The 14,924-nt window shown below is 35.6% G+C and overlaps 1 protein-coding gene across 1 annotated transcript in view; it reads right to left on the minus strand.

The window, feature by feature from the left end:
- The window catches only part of STARD13 (StAR related lipid transfer domain containing 13), a 381,403-nt gene extending 374,829 nt beyond the window's left edge, over window positions 1–6,574 (minus strand). Inside the window, exon 1 of the mRNA XM_018056642.1 lies at window positions 6,444–6,574. Within this exon, the coding sequence (XP_017912131.1) occupies window positions 6,444–6,473 (30 nt within the window). The 5' untranslated portion in view covers window positions 6,474–6,574. The remainder of the gene's footprint in view (window positions 1–6,443) is intronic.

The following is a 14,924-nucleotide window of genomic DNA, read 5'->3' on the forward strand; positions in this document are numbered from 1 at the left end:
ATTCCAAACTTTGGAAATGTTCTACTAAAAGTATATAGAAGTCTTGACAAGCAATAAAGGGTTAGACATCTTGATCCTTCATCCTTTGCACAGCCTCGTGGGAAACCTACCTCGGGCTGGCAGAGGCCTTGCCCTCAATATTTGGCAGCCAGGGCTACATTTAGAAATGAGGACCCATTCCTCAGACATATTTCACAGCATAGTGAATCTGGAACATCTTTATGAGTAAAACTGTGTTTTGCAGCCTAGCCTGAGAAAGTAAGATTACAGAAAGTCAGATGAATGAATGTCCATTGCATTGACATAAATCTCTGTGGAAGGATTTGTCTCCTATCTTGGAAAAGATCTAGCCACTGGCAAACTTCCTCTATTATGGGGGTCTCTGAGTTCATGACATATTCAGAGGAAACAGAAATGAGTTGACTCTTTAGAAAGTATTACCTAGAAAAGGAAAACAGCAGCGAAAGTTTTCAGAAACTTGTTTATCTACTCAAAGATTCACAGGTAAAACAGCAAAAAAAGTTCTTCTGCCCAACTGATCCCTGTTTGCATGCTGCCCACTTATATGTGAACTTGGAAGGAATGCCTATGGCACATATTGATGGTGAACAAAAGAAAACAGAGAAAGATTTTTCAGAGGCAATATAAATCCCACTATTAATATCTGAGGCTATGTATTCCTTTTCTCCACCACCTATGTCAGTGAGAACTGGCTAAGGACTCAAATTATATATTGTTCTGAATGGGTCAAAATATGAAATAATCTCAGATTTCTTACTTAATAGCTTATAAAGTTATCCTGTCCCTGTCCTAAATTAGCTAATGGAAATAAATTACCTGTCCCGGGATAATTAAGAGCTTACTGTAAAAACAAAGTAACCAGAATGGAAAAAAAAAAAAAAAAGAAAAGAAACATTAGAAAATCAGCTAAGATGGGTCCCAAATGCCTCTTTAATAAATTACATTCCCTTAAAAGGTAACAACCCAATGGATTATAGCATTACATTAAAGATAATGGCTTTCTCCTTTTTAACATCCATTGTTAATCTTAAAAAAAGAAAATCAATAGATTTGTAATAAATCCTTTCTTCTTGGGCTGAGAAATGCTCTAAGAAAGCTTGAGAAACAGTTTGATATTCTCTATCAGTCATTCTTCATCAAAAAGAAACAAAATGTGGATCACAGTAAACATAATTAAACATGTGCTATATTTTTCTTTTCTTTTTTAAATTAAAATTGTTTATTAAAAATATTTTTTCAAGCAGTTTTAGGTTCACAGGAAAACTGTGTAGAAAGTACAGAGATTTCCCATATACTCACTGATGGAGCCCACACACATACAGAGTCTCCCCCATCAGAGGGGTACCTTTATTACACTTGAACCTGCACTGATACATCAGGGCTTCCCAGGTGGCACAGTGATAAAGAATCTGCCTGTCAGTGCAGGAGATGCAAGAGATGCAGGTTTGATTCCTGGGTCCTACTCCAGGGAAGATCTCCTGGAGAAGAAAATGGCAACTCACATTAGTATTCTTGCCTGGGAAATCCCATGGAGAAAGGAGCCTGATGGGCTACAGTCCCCGGTGTTGCAAAGTCGGACACGACTGAGTGACTGAGCGCGCGCACACACACACACACACACACACACACACACACACACACACACTGACACATCATCGTCTAAAGTCCATTGTTTATCTTAGAGTTCACCCTTGCTGTAAATTTTATGGGTTTTGAGAAATGTAAAATGCCATGTATCCACCATTATAGTATCATACAGAATAGTTTCACTGCCCTAAAGATCCTCTGTGCTCTACCTATTCACCCCTCTCTCCTCCCTAACCCCTAGCAACAACTGATCTTTTAACAGGCTCCATAGTTGTGCCTATTCCAGAAAGTCATGTTGTTGAAATTACACAGTATGTGACTTCCAGATTGGCTTCTTTCACTTAGTAATATGCAATTTTTCCCCAAAGGCATTACAAAATTCCCAAGGCAACGAATGATGTGGCAGAAAGGCAAAGAGCATGAAAACTCAGACTCAGGTATTGGTTTGCCCCTTTGGTTAAGTTATTTACTTTTCAAAGACCTTGGTTTGCTCATCTGTGAAACGAGGATAACATTAATACATATCCCACAGACTGCTGAGTTGATGTGAAAATTAGGTTTCTTTCCTTAAACAATGGAGGTAATAATCTCTACGTTGTAGGGTTGCTGTATGGATTAAAAAGGCAATGTGTGTGAAAAGGTTAGCACTGGGACAGGAACATATTACACATTTAATAATAGGAGCTGACAAATCTCATTTTAATGTGTGCTGAACACTTTCTCTTTGACCTTCTAAATCACTCTCTGCTCTTTTCCATCTTCCTTTGTGGGACACAATTGCTTAAGAACACATTAAGTGAGTGCCCTTCCCTCCTGGTTTCCTGATGAGTTCAATATAGAAAGAAAAAAGGTAGAAGCTGGGAGGGAGAGAGATGGATGTTTTCTCCCTCTGCCTATTCTCTGTCAAGCTGGAGTCTGGCTGTGGCTGCAGTCCTCTTCAAAGGGTAAAGATTTTGCTGGGCAACCATCTTATAGTTGCTTAGTTCAGTTTACACTCAGTCATGCCCGACTTTTTTCGACCCCATGAACCTCACCACGCCAGATCTCCCTGTCCATCACCAATTCCCAGAGTCCACCCAAACTGACGTCCATTGAGTCAGTGATGCCATCCAACCATCTCATCCTCTGTCATCCCCTTCTCCTCATGCCCTCAATCTTTCCCAGCATAAGGTCTTTTCCAAGGAGTCAGTTCTTTGCATCAGGCGGCCAAAGTATTGGAGCTTCAGCTTCAACATCAGTCCTTCCAATGAACACCCAGGACTAATCTCCTTTAGGATGGACTGGTTGGATCTCTTTACAGTCCAAGGGACTCTCAAGAGTCTTCTCCAACACCACAGTTCAAAAGCATCAATTCTATGGTGCTCAGCTTTCTTTATATTTCAACTCTCACATCCATACATGACTACTGCAAAAACCATAGCCTTGACTAGATGGACCTGTGTTGACAAAGTAATGTCTCTGCTTTTGAATATACTATCTAGGTTGGTCATAACTTTCCTTCCAAGGAGTAAGCATCTTTTTAATTTCTTGGCTACAATCACCATCTGCAGTGATTTTGGAGCCCAAAAAACTAAAGTCAGCCACTGTTTCCTCTGTTTCCCCATTTATTTGTCATGAAGTGATGGGACCAGATGCCATATTCTTAGTTTCTGAATGTTGAGCTTTAAGCCAACTTTTTCACCTTCCTTTCTCACTTTCATCAAGAGGCCCTTTAGTTCCTCTTCACTTTCTGCCAAAAGGGTGGTATCATCTGCATATTTGAGGTGATTGATATTTCTCCCAGCAATCTTGATTCCAGCTTGTAATTCATCCAGCCCAGCGTTTCTCATGATGTACTCTGCATATAAGTTAAATAAGCAGGGTGACAATATACAGCCTTAACGTACTCCTTTTCCTATTTGGAACCAGTTTGTTGTTCCATGTCCAGTTCTAACTGTTGCTCCCTGACCTGCATACAGGTTTCTAAAGAGTCTGGTCAGGTGGTCTGGTATTCTCATCTCTTTCAGAATTTTCAACAGTTTATTGTGATCCACACAGTCAAAAGCTTTGGTATAGTCAATAAAACAGAAACAGATGGTTTCTGGAACTCTTGCTTTTTCAATGATCCAACGAATGCTGGCAATTTGATCTCTGGTTCTTCTGCCTTTTCTAAAACCAGCTTGAACATCTGGAAGTTCACGGTTCTTGCTAAAGCCTGCCTTGGAGAATTTCGAGCATTACTTTACCAGCATGTGAGATGAGTGCAATTGTGCAGTAGTTTGAGCATTCTTTGGTATTGCCTTTCTTTGAGACTGGAATGAAAACTGACCTTTTCCAGTCCTATGGCCACTGCTGAGTTTTCCAAATTTGCTGGCATATTGAGGGCAGCACTTTCACAGCATCATCTTTCAGGATTTGAAACAGCTCAATTGGAATTCCATCACCTCAACTAGCTTTGTTTGTAGTGATGATCCCTAAGGCCCACTTGACTTCACATTCCAGGATGTCTGGCTCTAGGTGAGTGATCACACCATTGGAATTATCTGGGTCATGAAGATATTTTTTTGTACAGTTCTTCTGTGTATTCTTGCCACCTCTTTGTAATATTTTCTGCTTCTGTTAGGTCCATACCATTTCTGTCCTTTATCGAGCCCATCTTTGCATGAAATGTTCCCTTGGTATCTCCAATTTTCATGAAGGTATCTCTAGTCTTTCCCATTCTATTGTTTTCCTCTATTTCTTTGCACTGATCTCTGAGGAAGGCTTTCTTATCTCTCCTTGCTATTCTTTGGAACTCTGCATTCAGATGCTTGTATCTTTCCTTTTCTCCTTTGCTTTTTACTTCTCTTCTTTTCATAGCTCTTTGTTAGGCCTCCTCAGACAGCCATTTTGCCTTTTTGCATTTCTCTTTCTTGAGGATGGTCTTGGTCTTTGTCTCCTGTACAAAATCACGAACCTCATTCCATAGTTCATCAGGCACTCTATCTATCAGATCTAATCCCATAAATCTATTCCTTACTTCCACTTTATAACTATAAGGGATTTGATTTAGGTCATACCTGAATGGTCTAATGATTTTCCCCACTTTCTTAAATTTAATCTGAATTTGGCAATAAGGAGTTCATGATCTGAGCCACAGTCAGCTCCCGGTCTTATTTTTGCTGACTGTATAGAGCTTCTCTATCTTTGGCTGCAAAGAATATTATCAGTCTGATTTCAGTGTTGACCATCTGGTGATGTCCATGTGTAGAGTCTTCTCTTGTGTTTTTGGAAGAGGGTGTTTGCTATGACCAGTGCATTCTCTTGTCAAAACTCTATTAGCCTTTGCCCTGCTTATTCTGTACTCCAAGGCCAAATCTGTCTGTTACTCCAGGTGTTCTTGACTTCCTACTTGTGCATTCCAATCCCCTATAATGATAAAGGACATCTTTTTTTGGTGTTAGTTCTAAAAGGTCTTGTAGGTCTTCATAGAACCGTTCAACTTTAGTTTCTTCAGCATTACTGGTCAGGGCATAGGCTTGGATTTGCCTTGGAAACGAACAGAGAGCATTCTGTCGTTTTTGAGATTGCCTCCAAGTATTGCATTTCAGACCCTTTTTTTGACCATGATGGCTACTCCAATTCTTCTAAGGGATTCCTGCCCACAGTAGTAGATATAATGGTCATCTGAGTTAAATTCATCCATTCCAGTCCATTTTAGTTCGCTGATTCCTAGAATGTCGACGTTCACTCTTGCCATCTCCTGTTTGACCACTTCCAATTTGCCTTGATTCATGGACCTAACATTCCAGGTTCTTATGCAATATTGCTCTTTACAGCATTGGACCTTGCTTCTATCACCAGTCACACCCACAACTGGGTATTGTTTTTGCTTTGGCTCCATCCCTTCATTCTTTCTGAAGTTTTATCTCCAGTGATCTCCAGTACCATACTGGGCACCTACTGACCTGGAGAGTTCATCTCTCAGTGTCCTATCTAACCCTGACCAGACTTTGGTAATTAATCTCTTAAATTATCTCTTTTGCAATAATTTAAAAATTTCTGCTGCTTCCTTTCAGACACATATTTTCCCTTATGTTTACTTGCAAAATTATTGTTACTCTTTTACTTTGTAAAGCAACCAGTGAATCATAAAATCCAAAACCATAAACAACCCTATTAACTCTTACATGTTATCCCTAATATCCCTCTATATCCCAATACTGTTCAGAATTTTATGAAGATCTACTTTTGGATTCAAATAGAAAATGTGATAAAGTTTAGAAATTTAAGTTATAAAGATTAAAAACTGTAAAATATCTATAAAAAGGCTAGTCAATTTTTTATTTATTAAAAATATAACAAACACAACAGCAAAAACAAATTCCTGGGAATTATTTAGCTTGGTAGAGCAAAGACAATTATTTAAATAAAGTGAACTTAGTGTTCATAAGTGATGTTTTACAGATGTATTCCCCAGTCTGATGCCTCTTTGCTGGAATGCTGATCACAGAGATGTGTACTATCTTATTAGAGAAAAAGCTTTATAATAGTATTTCAAGGAAATCTTCAACTGCATCAGGAATTTTTGTTAATAATTAAATTAATTGAAGTGTATACAATCCACTGCTATAACTCTACATATCACAATGGAGTACCGATTTATCTTAAAATCACAGAAAGCATTTTTTTGCAATTTTATAAACATTAACTATATATGTTTTTCATTACAAATCATGTTACAATAAAAAGAAAGTTAACCTTTATGTTTAACTTAAAACACAAAAAGTAAGAGAATGTTCAAGTATGGCACTCTCTTCACTGCATGAGTGGGGCACGGCACTACACCCGGAATATTCTGTAAGAAAGCTACTCACTTGAGTTTTTGGCCGAGCTCCAGTTGACATTTGGTTTGGCACACCATCAAGATTCTGAATGTTTCCAGTTTTATTTTCACAAATTCCCTCCTTCTGATGATTTTTCTAAAAGATTACTCTTCAGGTTTATAGAATTCTGTAGAAAACATTTTTAAACAAATTTTACACATATAAAGAATTATTCTTAATAATTCAAATGAATTATTTAATAAAAACACATTTTTAAAAAACCAGGACTGTTTTGAAAGCTAACATAAAATGTGAGAATATTCCTAAATAGTAATTATTTTTCCAGAGATATTTATACTTAGGCTCAGTAAGATCAACCCTGGTAATGCCTGTGAACTTGTAAATATAAGCAAATATGTTTAAACTATCAAGGTAATACATAGTACTATATTGCCACATATTTTAAAACTTTTTAAAAAACAAAACCAAAAGTTTGTTAAAAACTTGAAATAAGAGGTGGCTCATTTAGAGCCACAGTATACTTTTAAACTTTAAAATCTCAATTTATATATTTTGTAATGAAAGTGAAAGTGTTAGTCACTCAGTCCTGTCTGACTCTTTGTGAGCCAATGGACTATGTAGCCCACTAGGCTCCTCTGTCCATGGAATTCTCCAGGCAAGAATACAGAAGTGGGTTGCCATTTCCTTCTCCAGGAATTGAAACTGGGTGTCCTGAAGTGTAGACAGACTCTTTACTGACTGAGCCTCTAGGGAAGACTTATATTTTGTAACAGCAGGGAACAAATTATAAAATTTTATTTCCAAAGGTTAGGTGTAGAAGGAAAACGAGTGAAGTAAAGTGGTCAGCATAAAGAGAATCTTAAACTTTTCAAATACAGAATGAGTTTTTTTTTTTTCCCGAAATGTTAGATTAATTCTTATTGGAGTCAAGTTTTCCTTCACTAATTCTTTCCATCACCTGGAAGTCTGCCACATCTCTCTGTGTCTACGTGCCTTATGTAAGTTACCTAGAAGCCTCTACTGCAGTGTCCTGTCCTGGTTTATTGCTTCTGGAAAAAGGACCAATGTTTTCAGAAGAAAAGGTTGGAAATGTGAATTTTTCACTTAACTAAAAGTTTAGTCACTGCTCATCAGGTTGTTCTTCAGGGTGGAAAATAATAAATCTAGAATACACTGGCTTATGTGTAAATCTAGCACTGTCAAATACTGACTATATAAACTTTGACTTAATTTCTTCAAATCTAAATTTAATCACCTATAAAAGAATACCTCTGACTTCTAGTGAACACTTCTTTGTGCCTGGCATATTTGGCCAATGGAATGTGAGTACAAAGGAGCATGCCAAGTCTGAGCAGAATCTTTAACTATTCTGCATGGAAATTATAGTTTTCTTATTCTTGATGCTTATAGAAATTCTACTGTGGGGAAAAGAAAAACACTGATGAGAATAATAATGATATGCTGTGCTAGTAATAATATTACATATTTACATTTTGGGAAGAATTCCCCATTTGATCTTTTAACAGAAATTTACTAACTCAAAACTGTCTGAGTTTATTTATTTATTTATTTACTTATTTATTTTTTGAGAAGAGTTTAAAGGACATAGAAGAATATGTATACATTCTACCCTTGAGAAAAGACCATGAAGGATCTAATGGGGTCTTGTCTTAATTCACATGCACAGTGATTTTAAAAGGTATGAAAGTTATTAAATTGGGGAAAAAACACTGACAAATTAGAACACATTGCACAGGCAGTCAGGGGTGCTGGCAATACAGAGAGTTGACCAATGAGTTGGCCAATAAGTACTACATTTTTCTACTGATAATGCCTATTTCTGCTGGTGGGCATGGACAGTTTGACAGGTACCTAGAGGAATAACCACTGTGGGTTAATTTATATAATGAGGATGATGCTGGCACCTGTTTCAATAGGGTGCTACATGAAAGCCCCTTAAGTACTGTTATGGTGGCTGTTGTAACACAGCCTCTTTTTTGTGAGAAGTTAGGCACTGCATTTTATTCAGGAAAACCTAACATCTGATGACAGAATATTAAGCACAACAGCCTGTGTATGATACTTTCATATGGACTACTTCATTTTTCTCTTCTTAGTAATTCTGTGCGGTAGGCCTTGTTGGTCGAATTTTATAAAAATAATTCCTAAAGAGAACAAGTTGCTTGATTGGGATCACACAGCAACTGAGAGTGCTAAGATCTCCTGATTCTTCTCAGTTACTTCTTTCTTCCTCCGTATTTCTCTTTGTATCTTGGCCCAGTCTCACTCCCACAACCTCTCCAGTCTAAATCTCAGCAAAGGTCTGTTCTATCACAGTTTTTGGTCAGCTGGATAATGGGTTTGGGATCCTGTTAACCCTACTGAAGACAGACAACTGTGAAGACAAGGAAATGGGGTTCTAACTGCAGGAAGGAATTAACCACTACAACCCAGCTGTTTTGCAGGGTTCCTATGGCCCAGACATGGCCACTTACAGCACTTATTGAAAATATGCTAGCCACTTTATAATTTTGAAGCTTGTTTTAAATAAGATTCTTTCATAAAATTACATTTTCTTAGTCCTGTTACTTGCACATAGTAATTCAATTGATTTTTTAAATTGATGTTTCCATAAATATTTGTAAGCCTTTGATCAATTTTATATATTTTGGGGGGATTGTCTTTGTACTCTTACACAGGGAACAAATGGTAATTTTGTTTCTTTACCATTCCTCATACTTTCCTTTCTTTTATTTTCCTTATAAATAAGCTAGGCCTCCAGTCAGGGGTGGGAAGAAAAGACATTCTGCCTGATTCTACTTCTGATTTTAAGGAGAGTGCTTCCAGTATTTTATCATTTAACCATGATGCTGAATGTACTGAGTTTTATTTTTCTAAATCATGCAGTTTTTCTTTTGATAAGAAAATTTTTATATGAAAGGATGCCGAATTTTACTGAATGTATTTTCTCCATGTATTAAGATGATCAAATTTTTCTTCTTTAATTGCTTAATTTATAAATTACATTAATCTTACCATGTTAAACCAATCATGCACTTCTGTATTATATTATCAAAGTACCTTTCTAGTTTTTAAGATTATTTATCATAATGAAGGTTGGAATTTGCCAAATGCCCTTTTGATAACTAATCTTATCAATGAACTGTAGTAATAGATTCATAATTATTAAACTATCCTTGTATTCTTGAGACCAACTGTACATGGTTGTGGGAAGCGGTTCCTTTTAATTTTCTTGATTTTCATTTTGGGAAGAATTTCTTTGGTCTTTTTGAATTCATATTCATTTTTTTGTCCTATTTTGTGTCAAGAAAACATTGGTTTCATAAAATACATATGGAAGTTGTGCATCTTTGTAAATAAGATATAGAAAATTTATATTGCATGAAAATTATCCATTTTTTGAAAATCTCAAAGAACCCATAGACAAAACTGTTTGACTGTTAGAGGTGGTTTGATAACTTTAAAGATTTCTCCTATTGGTTTACGGTCTATTTTGATAAGTAACTACTGAGCGAATTTTGACAAAAAATGTTATTACATTGTCTATTACATGAAGTTTTTCAAATTTATTAGCAGACCCATGTAGACTCTTGCATTTTGTAAATCATACTGTATTTGATATTATAGCCTTCTTGTTTCTTTTCTATTTATATTGTCTAGATGAAAAAGACTAGAATTTAGGTTAGACAGACTCAAGGTAGATAAGCCAACTCACTTGTTAAATATCAGCTTAATCACCACTGCCTCTGGGAAGCCCTTCACCACTCCTGGCAGATGTTTCTGTGAATTCTTATATTTCCTCTAGCAAAACATTGGTCTTGCATAATTATTGTAATTTGTTTAATGAGCAACTTCTATGTTAAACTGTAAGCCCTAGGAGGGTAAAGAGGAGGTCTGATTAATTTCCCACCAAATACCTAGCACAGTGTTTGAATCAGAATGAGTATTCAATAAATCTTTGTTGAATAAACAATACTTTTTCCCATGTGCTTCTCTGCTTGTCTATTTCATCAGATCATAGTAATAATGGGTTTTTATAGCTACCATGCCAAGAGAGGAGAAGAGTGATTAAAAATGTGAGCTCTGGAGCTACAGTAATGGGTTCAAAGTCAGGCTGTGCCACTCACTAGCAGTGGGACTATAAATAAACATTTCTTCTTTGTATTTCAGTTGCCTCATCTGTAAAACCAGAAATAAGTAATTTTGCACTCAATAGATTTTAGGGAGTTTATATGTGTGAAATACTTGAAAGCGTGTCTGGTACATAGCAAGTTGTGAATTAATGTTAGCTATTGTTATGTTAGTACATCACAGGTAAATGAATGGATAAAAGAATAAAACTACCAAAACAGAGAAAATACAATACGTGCTCTGCCTCTGGGCTGTTCTGAGGATCAAGTGATGTGAGTTTTAAATAATGACAAGCATTTAAGGTGTTTTATTAACATCATTACAAATGGGAAGCCCTAGTGGCTAGAGGAACATAACTGTTTTCTTCTTTGGAAAAAATGGATGAAGGCAGAGAAATACTTAATTAGGTTTTGTTCTTTATTGGAATTTATTTTTATCCTCTACTACAATACTTTAAGTACATAGTTTTAATAGTTTAATATTTTTGTAACTACAACATAACCAAACAAGAATTTTTCCTGAGACTTAGCTTTCTGAGAAATAATATCTGACTTTGAAATACTTTTTTCCTGGATCTTTATCCATTACTTACTTTTTATAGTTCACATTTTATTTAAACAATGTCTCTTTGTTTTTCCAACTTCAACAAGAAAACTTGTAAATGCTATCCTTGTAGCTATTTTCAAAGTTTCCTATGTATAGGTATTAGCCCTAGAATACTAAACCTCACTGATTGTAATAATCATTGAATTTTTTCTGCTACATACAACCAAATCATGACACAGGATTGAAAAAAAAAACCCAAATAATAAAATTATCTTCCTCATCTTTGTTTGAATTTCATATAAAGAAAGCTTAGGAAAAATTTCCTAAGACATTTACGCTTATGCAAATATAGCAAGGAATGAGGTGGTTCACTGCTGTTGATTGTCCAAACTGGTGTAGTATGCCATCCTTTAATTTCTTTATTTGCAAAGAAGACTCTCACTAGCTAACTGACTTAGAGATTGAAGATAATTAATTTGATCTTTTTTTGGAGGAAAGCGCAATGTTTATAAAGAAACATCCATTTTAAAAACAACTAAAATATTTTAAAACACTTAAACTATTAATATCTAGTTGCAACAGCACGTATAAATCACGTAACATGAATTTTGATCCCAAATATAAATGGTCAAAGCCATGCATAGACTGAAAGTTGCCCTTGCCATTTATTTTTCAAGTAATAGATTAGTTCTGTATCTCAAAAAAGCTTGTGTAATTAACTTTCAAGGAACACTAAGAACACAAAGAAGAAATTTAAGCACATGCAAAAAATTTCCCAAGCTATGTAATTTGTATTAAATTTATTTTTGACAATTTTTTCTAATCTGTTCTTCCCGTAACTGAGACTAATTAACTTATCCTGCTAAATGGCCAAGAAAGACATTTGATTCCAGATCCATCTGAGAAATGAGAGGCCTTCATTTTTCATATTCCTAAAGCTGGACACAAAGAGTCCCTTTCTCCATCAGAATAGTGATAACTATCCTTTATTTAGTGCTGTACTCAGTGTAGTGAAAGCAGGCTGCTGGCTAAATTCAGGTCCTGATTTCCGTGCTTACTGTGGTGACTTGAGCAAGTTACTTAAATTCTCTATGCCTCTGCTGTCTCATTGGATTAAAATGGGAATATTAATAAGATCTAGTCATAAGGTTTTATTTATTACTTCCCATTTAATTTTTTGGCCCATATTTTACCCAGAATATTGTCACAGCTTCAAGATGCCAGAATTTTAACTGCATTGTATTCTCTGTGAGAGCTATGACTATACCCTTTCTGATCAATCACCACAATACATCACCAACATGAACAGACTAAGAAGAAAGCGCCATACTAGTTGAAGAACTAATACGTCTCTTTTAAATCCTGCGATATGATCCATTAAAGATGGATAAAAGTGACAGAATAAAACATGAGATGTGTGAACACAGAAGATTCACATGATGCACAGTTCTACTTAACAGTGACATATAAGACAAGCGTTTGTAGTCTCATGGCCTTTTGTTTGTTTTTCCACTTGTACACAGTTGATTAGGTAACTGCATCTTTTCCCTGCACCCAAAGGCTTTCTTAGGTAAAGTATCTTTGGAGCTAATCAATTTCCTGTCTCTTCTCATTCATTCACTCATATGCCAATTACTGTCCAAGTGCAGTGAAACAAAATAAATACAACATATTTTCTTTAAGAGCTCTAGTCTACAGAGAAAATGTCATGTAGACAGATAATATTACAGGGATTTAAGACAAAGTATCATATAAAATGATATGAGAACACAGACAAAAGAGTAAATAATTCTGCCTGGGGAAAAGGAAGAGTTCATAGAGGAAATAACCTTTAACTGAGTTTTGAAGGAATAATACTAGTATTTCAGAGGGAGGGAATCCCAAGGGCATAAAAACACAAAAAGAATACAGCATACTCAAATAATAGTGAGGATTTTTATCTGACTCCATCTGTTGATGCCTAGGGGATAATGGAAGCAAATGATGTATGAAAATGAAATGTGGTCCTCAGATAAAATGCTACATATTAAGGAATTTGACTTTTGTCTGTAGGTAACAGGAATCTTGTGGATTTTTGTTTTTGTATTATATTTTACAACTGAGACTTATATTAAGAAATATAAGGAGATTATATACCTATCAAAAGATTTTAAACATTCATTATAGACACTAGTATCTCAACATTTCTCATTGGAGTTTAACTCTCCCTTGCCTCTCTGCTCCCTCCTCTCTGTGACCAGTTTTTCAAAATAATATTTTTATTGTAAAAGAAAGTACAAATATAGAAAAATACACAAAACAGATGCACAGCTTAATGAATTACTCAAAGGTGAACAATCTAACCACCATCAGGTCAAGAAGTAAAAGTGTCCCTGAACTTCCCCTCCACAATGCAAAACATCTCTAAATACTCCACACCGACTGCAAGACCATTCTTCCTTCTGTAAGGAATCATTATTTGTTTACAGTAATTATTTCCTTGCATTTTTCAGTTTCAGCAGTCAAATATGTACCCTATAATGCTAGTCTTGCTCCTTTATATATTTTTTGTATGTCTTTTAAGCTTCCTTTAATCCAAAACTTATTTTTGCTACAAGTTATCTGTTGAAAAACCTAAAAGTTTTTCTACATAGTTTTCCAGTCTCAATTTTACAAACTGTATGTCTTTCTGGTCATGTGATTACCTGAAGTTGATTCTCTAGCATATTTCTTCAGAAAGGGCTAATGAGCCCCTGTGCCCTTTTTACTTGTAAGTCAATTTTGCTAGATACAAAATGCTTGATTCATTTTTTTTTCCTTGAGTATTAATAAGATAAACTTATTTTCTATGAGCATAAAGTGTTACTCTTGAAGTCTGATAATTATCTAATTGAAATGTCTTGTAAATCATGTGTTCTTTTCTTCTTTCTAGATAGTCAGATACTTTATTTTTCTTTAAACCCAGTACACTACAATATCTTGGTGTTAGTCATTGTGAATCAATATTCTTAAGCATATAATGAGCAACTTCAAATCCTTATCTTAGAAAAATTTCCTGAATTATAATTTTCAGCATTTCTTCTGGTCCCTTCAGTTTTCTTCTTCTTTGATATCTTGCTCTTTTTCTCAGTCCCTTTTTAAAAGTTACCCAAAGTCCTTTAAAAATTACCCAAATTGGCTTAGCCAGTAAAGGACCTGCCTGTAATGCAGGAGACACACAGGAGACATCTATTCGATCCCTGTGTTGGCAAGATCCCCTGGAGAAGGAAATGGCAACCCACTCCAGTATTTTTGCCTGGAAAATCCCATGGTCAGAAGAGTCTGGCAGGCTACAGTATATGGGATTGCAAAAGAGTGAGACATGACTTAGCAACTAAGCAACAACAAAAGTCATAGAAATCTTTCTAAAAGTTTTAAAACTTTGACTTTTACTCTTGAGCGCTCTTAATACAAATGCAATTGAGTTTTGTGTATAGTGAGATGTGTGTACAAATTTTTTTCCTGAAAACACAGGATAAAAGTTTGTTTTTTTGGGTTACCAAAAAAAGCTGTGCTTCTGACAAATCATGTATTTGTATCTCATGAAATTATGAATTAATTTGATTTATATATGGTGTCTGACTCAGACCTGAGAAATGTAAAAGGGTAGCAGTGGCCATATCGGCTTAAGGCAGCAGAGCAGACAGAAAGAGCCATTTTAGGAGCTCTTCTACACACAAGCAGGCCAAGGAAAGACAAGTGGTCTTACTAACCATACGAACATTGACCAGACAGAGAGATAAGCCAAAATATCTTTTGGAAGTGGAAGTGTTAATCGCTTAGTCACGTCCGACT

This window comes from Capra hircus, chromosome 12 (genome assembly GCF_001704415.2).
Source record: "Capra hircus breed San Clemente chromosome 12, ASM170441v1, whole genome shotgun sequence".
In the NCBI taxonomy this organism is placed as follows: domain Eukaryota; kingdom Metazoa; phylum Chordata; class Mammalia; order Artiodactyla; family Bovidae; genus Capra; species Capra hircus.